The following is a 14529-nucleotide window of genomic DNA, read 5'->3' as shown; positions in this document are numbered from 1 at the left end:
TGGACAAAATGTGTAGCCAGCGAGGGCGCATACTTTGAATAAAATATTTGTTATCATTCTCTTGAAATAAATGTGTTTTGTTCTTGAAAAAATACCGGTTTCGTATGTATACACCTGGTATTATCAACTTTTCAATTAGTTTTGTAGTTGAATGTCATTCCTACATTAATTATGTTACCGATACTAAGAATAATTGCTCGTTTATTTATAAAATTTGTTTATAATAAATAAATGGAATAATGAAGAAATTATTTGTATTCCATGAGTCCCTAAATATTCATTTAAGACAATATAAAGTTTGCCTGATCAGTTATTAGAGCGTAAAAATTGTAATGTACAAAATTACAGTTTTTCCATACTTTAATAACAAAATTATCCTATTATAAAAAAGAGGTTGCGATATAATCTCGAAGTCTGAAGCCACATTAACCCTTCACCTATTGGTTGGATTTAAACGCGCCGCCTATTCATTAGAATCGAGATCATCGGAATCTATTATGAAGGCAATGCATACGCACCGAAAAGAGATCTAGAATCATTTTGAGGTTATGAACAGAGCTGCGTATTATGAAACCAAGGAAGGCATTTCCACCGAATTGCGCTCTAGCCCTGATGTGCTCCGTTTGGCGGCGGTAAATGCTAGGGATACAAGTCGAGCCTGGAGTTGGAATTGTACAATTTTGACTTGCATTTCATTCAAAGCTAGCTCTAAGGGATTAAGGCACATTTGAGGGATCTGTTTACATAATGGATGTAAACATTCCTAGCGACTGTGCCGAATTCGAGTGGAGCTCATATATCTTTTTTTAAACATTTATTTAATCTTCAAACATTGTAATAATTTAAATAATTTTCATAAATGGATATTTTCTAAAGAATACCTTAAATTTATCATATTGCTTTGTAGATTTACAAGAAATATTAATTATTTAAATAATTTTAATTAAAAAATTAAGAGTTTGCCTCTTTCTACAAGTAAATTTGTTTGCAAAGTTAACTAAGAATGTCTACCCGATGTCTGTTTTTTATTTTGCTATGCAAATTCAGATAAACGATTAATTATTCAAACAATTTTAATTAAAAAACTAAAAGTGACCTTTTTTCTAAGAGCCAGTTTGTTTGCGGAGTACATCTAAGAGTGTCTATCCGATGACTCTTTTCTATTTTGCTTTGCAAATTTACAAGAAATTGACAAGAACTATTATTTATTTAAAGAATTTCAATTTGAAAATAAGTGTTTAACCTTCATTCTACGAGTTAATTTTTTCACGTAATCAAATAAGGATGTCTATATAATTACTCTTTTTTATACTGCTTTTCAAATTTATAAGAACTATTAATTATTTTAACAATTTCAATTGAAAAATTAAAAGTTTGGTCTTTATCCTACAAGTCAATTTGTTTCCGGGGTCAACTAAGAATGTCTATCCGATTATTATTTTCTATATTACTTTTAAAATTTACAAGAACTATTAATTATTTGAACAATTTTTATTACAAAATTTAAAGTTTGGCTTTAATCCTACGAGTCAATTTGTTTTCGAAATCAACTAACAATCTATTCTATGACTCTTTTTTATGTTGCTTTGCAAATTTACAAGAACTGTTAAGTATTTAAAGAATTTCAATTAAAAACTTCAGAGTTTGACCGTTTTTCTACGAGTTAATGTTGTTACGAAGTCAAGTAAGAATTTTTATACAATGACTCTTTTTATGCTGTTTTTAAAAGGTACAAGGACTGTTGATTATTTCAACAATTTTAGTTAAAAAATTAAAAGTTTGGCCTTTATCCTGCGAATCATTTTGTTTTCGAAATCAACTAAGAATGTCTATCCGATGACTCTTTTCTATGTTGCTTTGCAAAGTTACAAGAACTATTGAGTAATTAAAGAATTTCAATTTAAAAACTAAAAGGTTAACCGTTTTGATATGAGTCAATTTTTTGACGGAGTCAACTAAGAATATCTATCGGTTGACTCTTTTCTATTTTGCTTTGTAAATTTACAAGAACTATTATTTGTTTAGAGAATTTCAATTTAAACATAAGATTTTGGCCTTTATCCTACCAGTCAATTTGTTTTCGAAGTCAACTAGGAATGTCTATCCGATGACTTTTCTATTCTGCTATGCAAATTTACATAATATATTATTTATTTAAAGAATTTCAATTTAAAAATAAGAGTTTGAACTTTTTTCTACGAGTTACTTTATTTGCGAAGTCAAGTAAGAGTTTCTATACAATAACTCTTCTTATGCTGCTTTTCAAACTTACAAAAACTATTAATTATTTAAACAGTTTTAATTAAAAAATTGAAATTTGGCCTTTATGCTACGAGTCAATTTGTTTTCGAAACGAACTTAGAATGCCCATGCGATGACTCTTTTCTATGCTGCTTTGTAAATTTACAAGAACTATTATTTATTTGAAGAATTTCAATTTAAAAATAAGAATTTGACCTTTTTTATACGAGTTTATTTTTTTACGAAGTCAAGTAAGAATGTCTATCGGATGACGCTTTTCTAGGTTGCATTGCAAATTTACAAGATGTATTAATTATTTAAACAATTTCAATCAAAAAACTAAGAGTGCCTTTTTTTAAGAGTTAATGTGTTTTCGGAGTCAACTAAGAATGTCTTCCGATGACGCTTTCTATGTTGCTTTGCAAATTTACAAGAACTATTAATTATTTAAGGAATTTTAATTGCAAAATTAAGAGTTTAACCTTTTTTCTACAAGTGAATTTGTTTACGGAGTCAACTAAAAATGTCTATCGGACATACTATTAATCATTGAAACAATATTCATAAACGTATTGAGAGTAAGGGTATTTTTTAATTAATAAACACAATTTGTTTGCAAAGTTAACTAAGATTATTTTTACGATGAATCTTTTCTAAATTATTTTTAAATTTACAAGAATTATTATTATTTAAAGAACTTTCATAAAAAATTCAGAAATTTGCTATTTTTCAAGGAAAAGGATCAGTTTTTGTTTACAAATTTAACTAGGAACGTGTTTCTGATTGATTATAATAATCAAATTTTCATGATTTATTATTTAAACTACTTTCATAAGGAAATTAAGAGTTTGGGCATTTTTTGAAAAATAGGTTTAATTTGTGTACGGAATCAACAAAGATTGTATTTCCAATCACTTTTTACTATGACACTTTGCAAATTTACACTAATGATTTAGTATTAAAATAATATCCATAAACGAATTCAAAACTTAACTGTTTTTTAGATTTTTAACTATTTGAACATTTTAAACAAATTAGTTTTTATACGAAAATGTATGCACTATATATTTAATAAGAATTAAAAAAGAAATTCAAATGGTATAATGGTAAAAACTTTCATTTTCATTAGTTTCAGTAATTATTTCTTTTTATAAATTTTCTCCAGTAATTTCATAATAGTCTGTATGAATTTTAGTACAATTTAATTGATTACAATGCGGCTACAAACGAGTTTATTCGAATTACTTGCAGTTGCCTAAATATTGGGCCAGATAAGAGGGAAACTGCAAAAAACCACTTTCCGAGTTTGGCCGGGTTTTCAAAGTTCGAGTACACAACCCGGTCGTACCTCGTCAATGGTCACCCATCCAAGTGCTAGGGGCGCTCGAAATGGCTTAACATTTGGACTCTTCTCGAATCGAGATCATTTACCATGTATTTCCATCAAAATTTGTAAGCACCGACATTTTCGATGTTTTTTTCAAAACTTGCATAAAAATGTTTAGTGTTGCGCAATTATTTATTCGTATAAACTTCTAGTTAATAAGAAAATAGAGGAGACAATAGTTCGGAGCGTCAAGCTCTTAAAAATTTATTCAAATTTAATTTTAAACAAAAAATTCAAAATCGGACCAAACTTGAAGGCTCTGGAAATTTTTGAACGAAGAAAGTGCATTTCCTCCCACTGTGCGCGCCTTCGACTCGACCTCAATGGTAGGGCGCAACAGAGTTCATACACCATAGAAAAGGGTCGCCGAGGGATCGGGCAGGCTGTGGTACCCTGAGATCATCTTAAGCCTAGTGATAATAATACTTACACTAAAAATTTTACGCAGAAGACTCTGGAATGCACAATTATTATTAAAAGTTAAAAAGACTTAAATTTTAGTTCTTGTCAATGTCAACTACTATTATTAGTACCCCCATCTCCGGCGCTTGCTCTGCTCACTTCTGAACATTTTTTAAATTATATTCAAACATTTCCTTTAGCTGAATTTGGGAATTCCAAAACGGCTGTCGCAACCGTGCTCACCCTCATTAGCTCAGAAACTGCTTGGGCCAGCAGTTCTAAGATGGCCGAAAACGTGAGAACTGAGAGCGAGAGTTTAGTATTCTAGCCCTAGGCCAGGGGTCTCCAAAGGTAGATCCTGTATTCACTAGTAATCCCAGGCCGATAGGTCTAATCTACACAGTTTTGACCCAGAACTGTTAAAGATCTTCATCTGATTTGAGCCGCTAGGAACCCTTAAACTCGAGACCCTTATTTATATTTTCGAAACTTCACGCTAAAATTCAGAATTAATTATTATACTTCAATATTGTTAAACAAAAATATTCAGTGTAGCTATTTAAAAGTTTAAAAAATTGTTAAATGGACTTAAGTAGTTGATTAAATTATCATTTCTAGCAGATATACAGTCGGTTAAATAAGAGCGTGGTCAGTATAGTCTTTCATGTTTTATGAAAGAGAATCAGCTGACTGTTCTTTTTAAAACGAACCGAGAATTTGTCCAAAATGAGTGCCGCATACGCTTCGCGCTTCGAAGCAGTTTTTTTGTGCTCGCACCCTAAAGGTCCCAAAATGATCCAAGCGGCTGCTGCGAAATATATGCAAAAGTAGAAACAGTTTGTGAGTAAGTGGGTGAATTGTTTCAAAGAGGTAAAAAATGTCGATGACTTCCCAAATCGCGGTTCTGTCCAAAGTGTGCCTCGAAGTTGCCAAGCTATTATTGACGCTGAAGAGGATTGGACCTGCTATTAATTTATTTGCAAGAAAGTTTTCGATCAAATAAATAATATTTGAAAGAATTTTCGTATTGAGTCTTCATTTTCTCACAACGGTGACCAACAACGGTGACCACGTTTTTATTTAACCGACTGTACAAAAAATAAATAAAGTACCATTTTTACAATCTGTTAATGACGAAAAATTCATTTTTCTATTTTGGACAAATTTTTGGTATCAATTTTAAATTTTCTAATGTAATAAAAATTTTGAATTCTACAATTTAAGCAGCTTTGACTTGGAAACATTCAATGTAGTTTAAAATAGTATCAAATTTAAAATTATTTTCATTTAAATGCGCTAATGCAATTTCAATTCCTTTGAATTTTAAGAGATCAATTTTTAAAGTTTTTACTTTTTTCTATTTTTGAATTTTATTCTGAACTAATGTTATTTTTATATTTTCAATTTGGAAAAGAATTATTCAATTTTAAACGCTTTGAATTAATTTTTGACGACTTATTTGTATTTTATTAGTATTTTTTAAAATTAATTAGTATTAATAATGTCGAAAACATTTATTTGTAAACAATTATCGGCAATTGCTTCGTTCAAATACTTTAAATAAAATACTTTGTATTTCAAGGTCTGTCAAGTTAAATAAGAAAAAAGGGTTTTCCGAACCCTTCCAACTGAGATTTTTTGTCGAGGGGTCATAAATTTTCTCAGTTTCCCGTCGAAAAAAATTGGTAGATCTTGACAAATGCCGAGCGATCCTGGGTCACGCTGCACCAGTGGACTGTGGAGACTCCTGTCTTAGCGATATACTCTATCGCTTAGGTTAATGGAAAATTCCATAATATTATCTAGTGTCCAGAAGGAAACTTTCAAAAATCGATTTAGAGAAATTTCATTAAAAATCAGTAACGTACTTCTAGCTATTTTAATAAGTAAAAATTCACAGGAAATCAGAGAGTATTTCCTAGATTTTCAGTGAATTGTTATAAACAATTGGGAACGCAATATAAATAAATGTGTAAGTCGAACAATATTTTCAAGCACATTACTGGTTACTCCAGTAAACTACCCCCAGATTATTTTTGAATCATGGAAAAAATATTTATTTAAACAAATAGAAGGTTTATTATACCTTTTTTCGTTTTTGATGTTTTAATGTACAAGGACTGAATGTCACATGTTCCGTATAGCCAATTAAAACGCGGAAGCGTGAATGTATTGTGAGACCACCTTATGGATACGTGGAGTGGTGGGGTCCCCTCTCAAGTTGCAATAGACGAGATGTTTACATTTCGAAGGAGTTGCAATAAACCAGGTTTGACAGTATATCGTTGAATGCGTCTCAACCATATCTCTAGGTGATTTTTTAATAATGCAAAAAAAGGTCATTTAAACAATTATATTGTACATAATAATCATCATTGGTTCAAACAATAATTGAACAACAATTTATCCTGAATGACAAGCAGATTTCATACCTAGAATATAACATAATGCAAATAAATTTTTTGAATTGTAAAAATTTCAATTTAAAGATGATTTTTATCCCCTCCATTTTCATTTAAAAAATCCATTGAAAATCGATTTCAATATTCGAACATACAGGGTGTCCCACGACCTATACAACCCCTTAAATTATGTGATAGTGCACAGCAAAATAAACAAAAAAGTACACTAGAAAAAAATTTGTGCGAAGTTTTGTTTGTGCACAATAAAGCTTCAAAGTTGGGCCTCATCAACTAATGAGAAGCGAGCTTTAGCGAACATTTGTTGGTTTTTTAAACATGGACATAATGTGTGCTTCTTGGCAACAAACTTCAGATACCATATTTGGTAAATACCCGTCGAGTTGCTGCCCTTCCATTGTTTATTTTTAAACGCCAAGTTCAAACCTCTAAAAATTTAATAACTATTGAATCCTTCTTTCGAACGTTTATAAACAAGTCTAAGCAAAAACAAATTACCCATCTCTCAGAATTTCTGTTACATAACTTGTAACAAAAATAACAAAATCATGAACATTTCAATAACAAAACTTATTCTCTAACAACAAATTTACATTCTTTCCAGTATTCTCAGAATTTGTTCTACATAACCTGTAACAAAATATTTAAAAAAACAGAACATTCATGGAACCCAGCAAACTTTTATTCTTGAAACTATTTTTATTATATTATATTTCATTTTTTTCTGGGGCTATTAGTTCGATCTAGCTATATGTCCGAATATGGAAATTCATATAGAAAGGCTTGTTTGGCATTCGTTGAAAGTGTAGGGGATATAAACAATGTTTTATTGATACATTTTTCACTATGAATGGTTGGCTAAAGTTGAACATAGTATTATGTTTATTTAGTTTGCGTTTATTTAGTGTTACTTGACATTATTGTATATTAAGCAGCTAAAAACGGTAAAAATTATAAACATTCCATTTGTTTAAATAATTACTTTTTTCCGTGATTCAAAAATCGGTGTGACAGATAGTAAATAAGCAGAATTCTGTTAAAATACATATTTTTCTTCTCAACCTACGTTCACCTTGAAGAAATACATGCAGGACGTAAATTTCCCGTCGTCGACCGTGAAATGGCTAACAGGTCTTAAGTCAACACATCCAGTTAAAATGATATTGATATTGAGAATAACATTTTTATAATTATATAGTATGATACATATATAGTAGCATATTATATATAATAGCATTCTTATATAATAACATTTTATAAATTGCTAAATTGGCCAAAATCGTAACAGAACCTTAAAACCTATTTGACGTACAAAGAAACAAACGAATGCGGACCAAATGTTAAGTGGTCTTTCGGGTGTCTCCGGAACTTATCGTTTAGAACGGCTTGCACTTGCTAGTCCCGAATGGTCAAAATTTACGTCCTGCAAATAATTTTGCGGCTTTCGTTCGCGCGGACTTACTCCCATGCGATAGAAAAGCACATATCGTCAAAATTTACATATACTTTCGTAGACTTAACGTCCGAAGTAAATTTATCACCTTACATAAACTTACTGCACATTGAATAACCTTTGTTTTATTTTTACATTGTTAACTGACATGAAATCAGGCTAAATTGCAAATAGGTACTGTAGTATCGTAAATCAATCAGGTTACATCTTGCAATTTGAAAATAAACTGCACGTATAATTAATAGCTGATTGTAAATATCACCGAAGCCTTTTTTGCAGCGTAGTAATGTGCTTGAAAATATATTCAGAGTCATACATTTGTCTGTAATAAGTTCCCACTTGTTTATAACAATTTAATTGTTTAAAAATCATTATTTATGCAGAATTCGTACGTCACCCGAGATCTGGCTGAGACGAATCCAGATATGTTTTTTTTTTTGAATAGGAAAATTAATTTTTATTTCAATAAATTACTCAATTTTTAAATCTATATGTATAGCTATTCAGGTTTAGTCTAGGATCCAAGAGCACTTGAGTATCCATTTTAGGTCCTGATGATTTGATGATTGATTCTTGTGCAGAATGTTCTGCTGATTCCGAATATATCAGATGCACATAGCGAATTCCCAGTCGTTTTGTTGTTGTTTGACATTTTATGTGTTTAGATAAAAAATGTCACATTTCTGAAAATTATTAAAGTTTTGAAAATATGTTTTCATATTCATTTATAGAAGTGTGATATGCACTAATTTTGTTGATGGTGCATATTGATTTAATTAATAGTTTTCGAGAAAAACAATAAAATAGCATTTTATCTCAACTCAATTTTCTAAACTAATAGTCTAATTGAAAAAAATTCATAACAAGTTATCTTTGTCTCAGCTATTTCTATATGATTCCAACATAAAAATTGTGAAATGATAAAAAGTGTGCTGTAGAAATGGATTTTCATTAAAACGCTATATTATTATTTTTCCTCAAAAACTATCAATTAAATCAATATACACCATTGACAAAATTTGTGCATATCACACTTCTTTAAATGAATATGAAAAAATATTTTCAAAACTTTAATAATTTTTAGAGCTATGACATTTTGTATCTAAACACATAAAATTTCAAATAATAACAGAACGACCGGGAAGAACATACTGCACAAAAATCAATCATCAAATCATCAAAACCTAAAATGGATGCTCACTCTCCTTTTCGGATCCCAGACTAGGTCCGTCCCGCATGGGATATTCGTCGCAAAAACTGGACAACAAGATATCTAGAAACTTACATTTACTGTAATTCCAGGAAACTATGTTTCACTGATCAATCAGTGAAAATTCCCTGAATGAACAGTAAAAATCAATACTCATAAATATGACGAATTTTTGACTCATATTTATACTAAAACTGACTTCCACATTTTTTGTTCACGTCTAAAATAGTTTATTTACAGGTTGTAATCGCAAATATATTGTATTCTTCTCATTAGAAAGTAAGTAGCCGCATTACAGGAATTGGATTTTAGAGCAAGAAGAGTAGATCGAAAATTTAGAAAAATAATCATATACAGTAAAACTTCGATAATCTGTTTCGACCCCGGTTGAAACTCGACGTTTCCACGCAGTAATAATAAGGAGACCTAACTCCGTTTCCACACTTGACAATAAAAACATTACCGTAAGTGGTATGCACATTACAGGAAGATCTGAAATTTTCGTGCGCAGATGCGCAGTTGTCTTCTTCCTATACATGGAAAAGTGTGTGATAGAGAAAGTTTGTCAAATCGACGAGAGGTTTTATTCGTTTGTTCTGATACAGGTGTCAAGTGCCGGGTTGTGGTGCAAGTTACACGCCGATGAAGGCGAATACACTTCGCTTTTTTAAAGCCCTCACAGTACGTACAATAAACGTAGAATATATTTGATTGTTTTACATAACTGTCATTTAATTTTAATAGAAATGATTTAGAAATTTAACCTTTACTCACTACTTGAGTGCCTGTGGAGAATTTCTCAGAATTTCTCAGAGCCTTAAGAATCCTTAGCATGCACTCTTAGATTTCTATCGGTAGAGTGCTTCATTATAATATGATATTATTTCCGGTTATCCGTGATGATTAAATTTTATACATGCTTATAAATACGTAATTTACCAATTTCTAAACTGAGTCACCTCATAATAACTTTTAATGAAATTATAATATTTTTCATGTTTACGTTTCGAAAAACTTTAAACTTTTCAATCAAGTTATATTACTTCCATTATTTCTTTATCATATTACAAATTTTAAAGGTACTTACCTATACTTTACCTTCTCAAAATCTGTTCACACATTCTTTAAACAAGTACCGAAAACACTGTTTATATATTTATTTCGTGTATCTTTCGTATGATGATCAACAAAATAACAGAACCTCTTTAACTTACGTCAAGTTGACAAGCTTTCTCACTCGCACACTTTTCCATGTACAGGAAGAGGACAACTGTGCACCTGCGCACGAAAATTTAAGATCTTCGTGTAAGGTGTCTACACCTTACGCTAATGTTTCTATTGCCAGTTTCAAATGGCTTTCCACTGGCACTTGGGTCTCCTTATTATTCCTTCGTGGACGTTTCCCATGTTAATATTGTTCAATAACTTGAAGTTCAATCATTGAATTCCTCGATAATTCGAGTAATATTATATGCTCCGCTGTGTTTATAAACTCTGTACTTCTAGGTGCGGAAGTTAGTAATTAACATAAATACTTCGAACAATTCATATTTAGAACCCAGGCGATTGCACATAACCACTTGTCAATACAGAAAAGAAGAGCAAAGATCGTGTCACTGTTATGATCTGCACTAATATGTCTAGTGAAGAAAACGAAACTCATTGCTAATAGGCAAATAAATGATTCCACTATGTTTTAAGGGAATTAATTCTTTACTTGTGTTATATGAAATCAATACAAAAATCTTGGTTGGCCAGTTTAATATATTAAGACTGGCTTCACAAAATTGATAGTAAATTTCAAAGAGAAAATCAAAAATTTATTTTGTTTGTGGCTTATTCTCAGGCTCATTTGAAAGTTTTGATAATGCACACACTAAAAGCCGTGAATATGGTTTACTTACCACCGAATTTCGCTGTAAAGTTGCAATGCTAATTAAGCAAAGCTTGGAATTAATGTAACAAGAAGAGGACAAACATTCTGCGGTTGATATTCCTGAAAATTCGACTGATCTTCAAAGCAGATTAAGATTCACAGATGCAACCTTTGAAGATTTTTTTTTATATGGACGCTAATTTAACAATTACTATATTATTGACCGACAGTGAGATATTGCATAGTGTAAAGGAATAAGAGCCTTTGAAATCTGATGACGAAAATGATTCCGAAGATTAGGATGTAAGACCATCAACAAAATTCCTAATTCAATTACTCTATGGGGTAATTCACAAAATATCCTGAACATTATGAATTCCTTTTGGTAAATTTTACCCAAGAACCACCTTTTATAGCAACATTAATAATCTTTTCAAATTCTACTGGATGTCTCGTCTTTTCACACTTCTCCAAAATAAAATGTTGTAAAATATGGACGAAGAGAATTTTCGTCTCCAAGAGTATAAATCTATTACCAATACATTTTCTCGGACCGATACCAAATGGCACATATGTATAAGGATTAATTTTACTCTTGTTTTCATCGCTAAATCTTTCAGGGTCAAATTTTTCCGGATCTGGAAAGTACTTTGGATCATGATGTAGTGCGTATATAGGAATCCAAATAACAGTTTTTGGCTCTGCAGTATATTCCACGCTGTCTGGTGTGGGTTTGGGTAAAGTAAATTTCTTTACGCACTCCCTATCCGTGGCAGCAGTCGGTGGATACTTTCTCAATGCTTCCGAAATCACCATATCCATATACTTCATCTGCGAGAGAGTTTCGTATGAAATATCGCTGCTTTCATGTTTTGTTAAAATATCCACTTCATTACGTAACTTCTCCTGAATTTCAGGGTTGACAGCTAGTTCATGAGCAACAAAGCACATCAAAGTTGATGATGGATCAAAACCTGCAAATAGTGGTGTATTCAATTATGTATTCAAAGTTAAATATCAGACTCAGGAGACCAAAAAAATTTTTGCTCTTAAAAAAGACAAAGTTAATAAGAATTCCATCTTGTTTTTTGAATAATAGATTTTATTCATCTTCTCTCATTTTCAACGTATTAGTATTATATATTTAAATAAAAAGTATGCATTTAATTATTTTAAACAATTTAACTTATTATTGATTTTTTAAAATACTTAGTAATTTGCGACCAATCGTTAACTTAGCTTTCAGTAATTGTTAGTTCATATTCGAAGCAAATTTAGTTTCTTTATAATTTATAAACGTTTATAAACACTTTTTATTTCAATCTGAAAGGATTTATAAATTTATAAATCATTTACTTTAAACGAGGAAAAGTCAGCAAAGCTAAGAATTAACTTTTTATCTACTAAAATATCTTTGACGTGCCAATTCACGTGAATATTTAAAAAAAAATTTCAATGACAATAAAAAAAAAGGTGTCACAAAAAATGCACTTACTTCTAACTGATTAAAATTTAGAAAGAAAAGAAAGGATTCAAACAATATCCATCGATATTTGAATAATTATTATCTTACAGTGCCGCAGTGGCATAGCAATGTATTTTTAGGAACAATATAAGTTACAAGACGTATTTTTCGAATGATTTAACAGTTTCACTTCTAAATGCTCTGCATAAAATTTCGCCTCGATCCCTCAGGCCGCATTTCGATTTACATTTTGTGTAAAATGTTTCTTTTATGAAAAGATGCAGTTGGAAGATAATTGGCAAAACAACGAGAAGAACAACTGGAAATGACTAGTTGTATTTTAACGACATCAAGGAAAACCTCTTGGAAGCTACTGATGGTGAAAATCGGTAAAAATAGTTAGTTAAAACGTCGTAAAATTATAATCATAATAACGTCTTATAGTAATAATTTTACAATGGATTTGTCAACGATTTTTACTAATTTATAACACCAGTAGGTTTCCCAATATCAGCCTCTGGTTGAATTTGTGCAAAAATATTGTAAAACTGTGATAAAATTATTATAAAAATCATTACACAATATAATAGTAACTTGACAATAGTTTTGCATGTATCGAACTTTTCGGGATTAAATATTTTTTCGTAATAAAAAATGATTTTCAAATGCCCCACAATGTTATTTGAAATAACAAAATTTGGTTAGCATAAACAATCATATCCTTAAGATGTTATAGTCTTGACTAGGATAATTAATAAGAGAAGATGTTCTTATGGAAATAATCAATGCTGTTGATTAGATGTCCATATTTTTATTGAAAAAATACCAGCTGCGAGGTCTTATTTATATATTATTATTTAAAATATTTTTCGAAGTAAGAGTAAAGAGCGATATTTTCTGAGAATTTATCATGTATCTAAGGTTATAAACCGATTAACTGTTAATAATATAAGACAATAAATTATATTGTTTTAACCGAATTTCTGTTCAAGGCGAGGGGCTACTCACGGAGAATCCTGGAAATCTTAAAACTATGAATGCGGCAGTCTGAATTAAATTCGTATAGCTCGACGGTGTTCGGATGTAGTTGGCTGTAGTTCGACACACCGAGGCAGTTTGTGCTTCACGAAAATGTAAATGTGTGAATGCTTCGTGGTGTCAATGATCCACGCTATACAATAATGCCGGTAAGAAACGTAGAATTTAAAGTGAAACAGTTAAAAGAAAAAAATAGAGTGTGGAAGGAAGGAACGGAAAAAAAGGCAAGAGAAGATAGAGGGAAGGTCAGATTTGGAAGTAGGTGGCAGTACGGATGATGAGCTGAAGGGGATCCGGGACAGAGTAGAGCACATGATAGAAGAGAAAGTGAGAGAAGAGGAGATATACACGTAAGAAAGTAAAGTGGGGATATCGGTGATAGACTATGAGGTCATTAGTATGTGAGGTTGAAAGGAGATGGAGAAATTTACAATAAAAGAAAGGGTGGGAAAGATGTGTTGATAGGCAAGAGGGTGATCTGGATGAGAAAGGCTATAGAAAAGTATTAGGAGCAGTTAGGAAAGGTGTACTTGGAAGGGAACTCGGTGGAAGATATATGGGAGGATCTGAAAGAGAAAGTGAAAGGGTGCAGGAAAAAGACGATAATTAGCAAGGAGAACAAAGGAATGGTGAAGCCGTGGTGTGATAGGGGATTAAAAAAGATGAACAAAAAGTTGAGAAAAAAGTACAAGAAGTCGAAAAAAGAAATTGCGAAAAGGGAGAAGTATGTAAAAATAAGGAACGAGTTTAGATCGATGTGTAAGAAGAATGAGCATAAAAAGGAAAAAGAACTGGGAGATGAGTTAAGAAGTATTGAGACAGAAGGGGACGTGTGAAAGATAATAAATAAGTTTAGAAAATGTAAGGGGGGATAAGTGAGAAGATAGGAAGTGAGGAATTGAGGGAATTTTTTAAAGAATAGTTTGAAGTTGAGAAGGTCTAAGACAGTAGGGCTGAATGGGGTAGAGAACTAAGCGTGGTTGTTCAGAACACCAGAAGTAAGGGACATTTTAAAGGGGGTAGTAAAGAATGCATAG

General features: G+C 31.2%; 1 protein-coding gene across 1 annotated transcript in view; it reads right to left on the bottom strand.

Moving 5' to 3' along the window:
- Window positions 1-10807: 10807 nt before the first annotated feature.
- Window positions 10808-14529, bottom strand: part of LOC117174216 (cytochrome P450 9e2-like) — a 15632-nt gene continuing 11910 nt past the window's right edge. The window contains exon 2 of the mRNA XM_033363086.1: window positions 10808-11963. Within this exon, the coding sequence (XP_033218977.1) occupies window positions 11359-11963 (605 nt within the window). The 3' untranslated portion in view covers window positions 10808-11358. The remainder of the gene's footprint in view (window positions 11964-14529) is intronic.

Source organism: Belonocnema kinseyi, chromosome 6 (assembly GCF_010883055.1).
Source record: "Belonocnema kinseyi isolate 2016_QV_RU_SX_M_011 chromosome 6, B_treatae_v1, whole genome shotgun sequence".
Lineage (NCBI taxonomy): Eukaryota > Metazoa > Arthropoda > Insecta > Hymenoptera > Cynipidae > Belonocnema > Belonocnema kinseyi.
The sequence above is the reverse complement of the archived record's forward strand: the minus strand, read 5'-3'. Positions and strand labels throughout refer to the sequence as shown.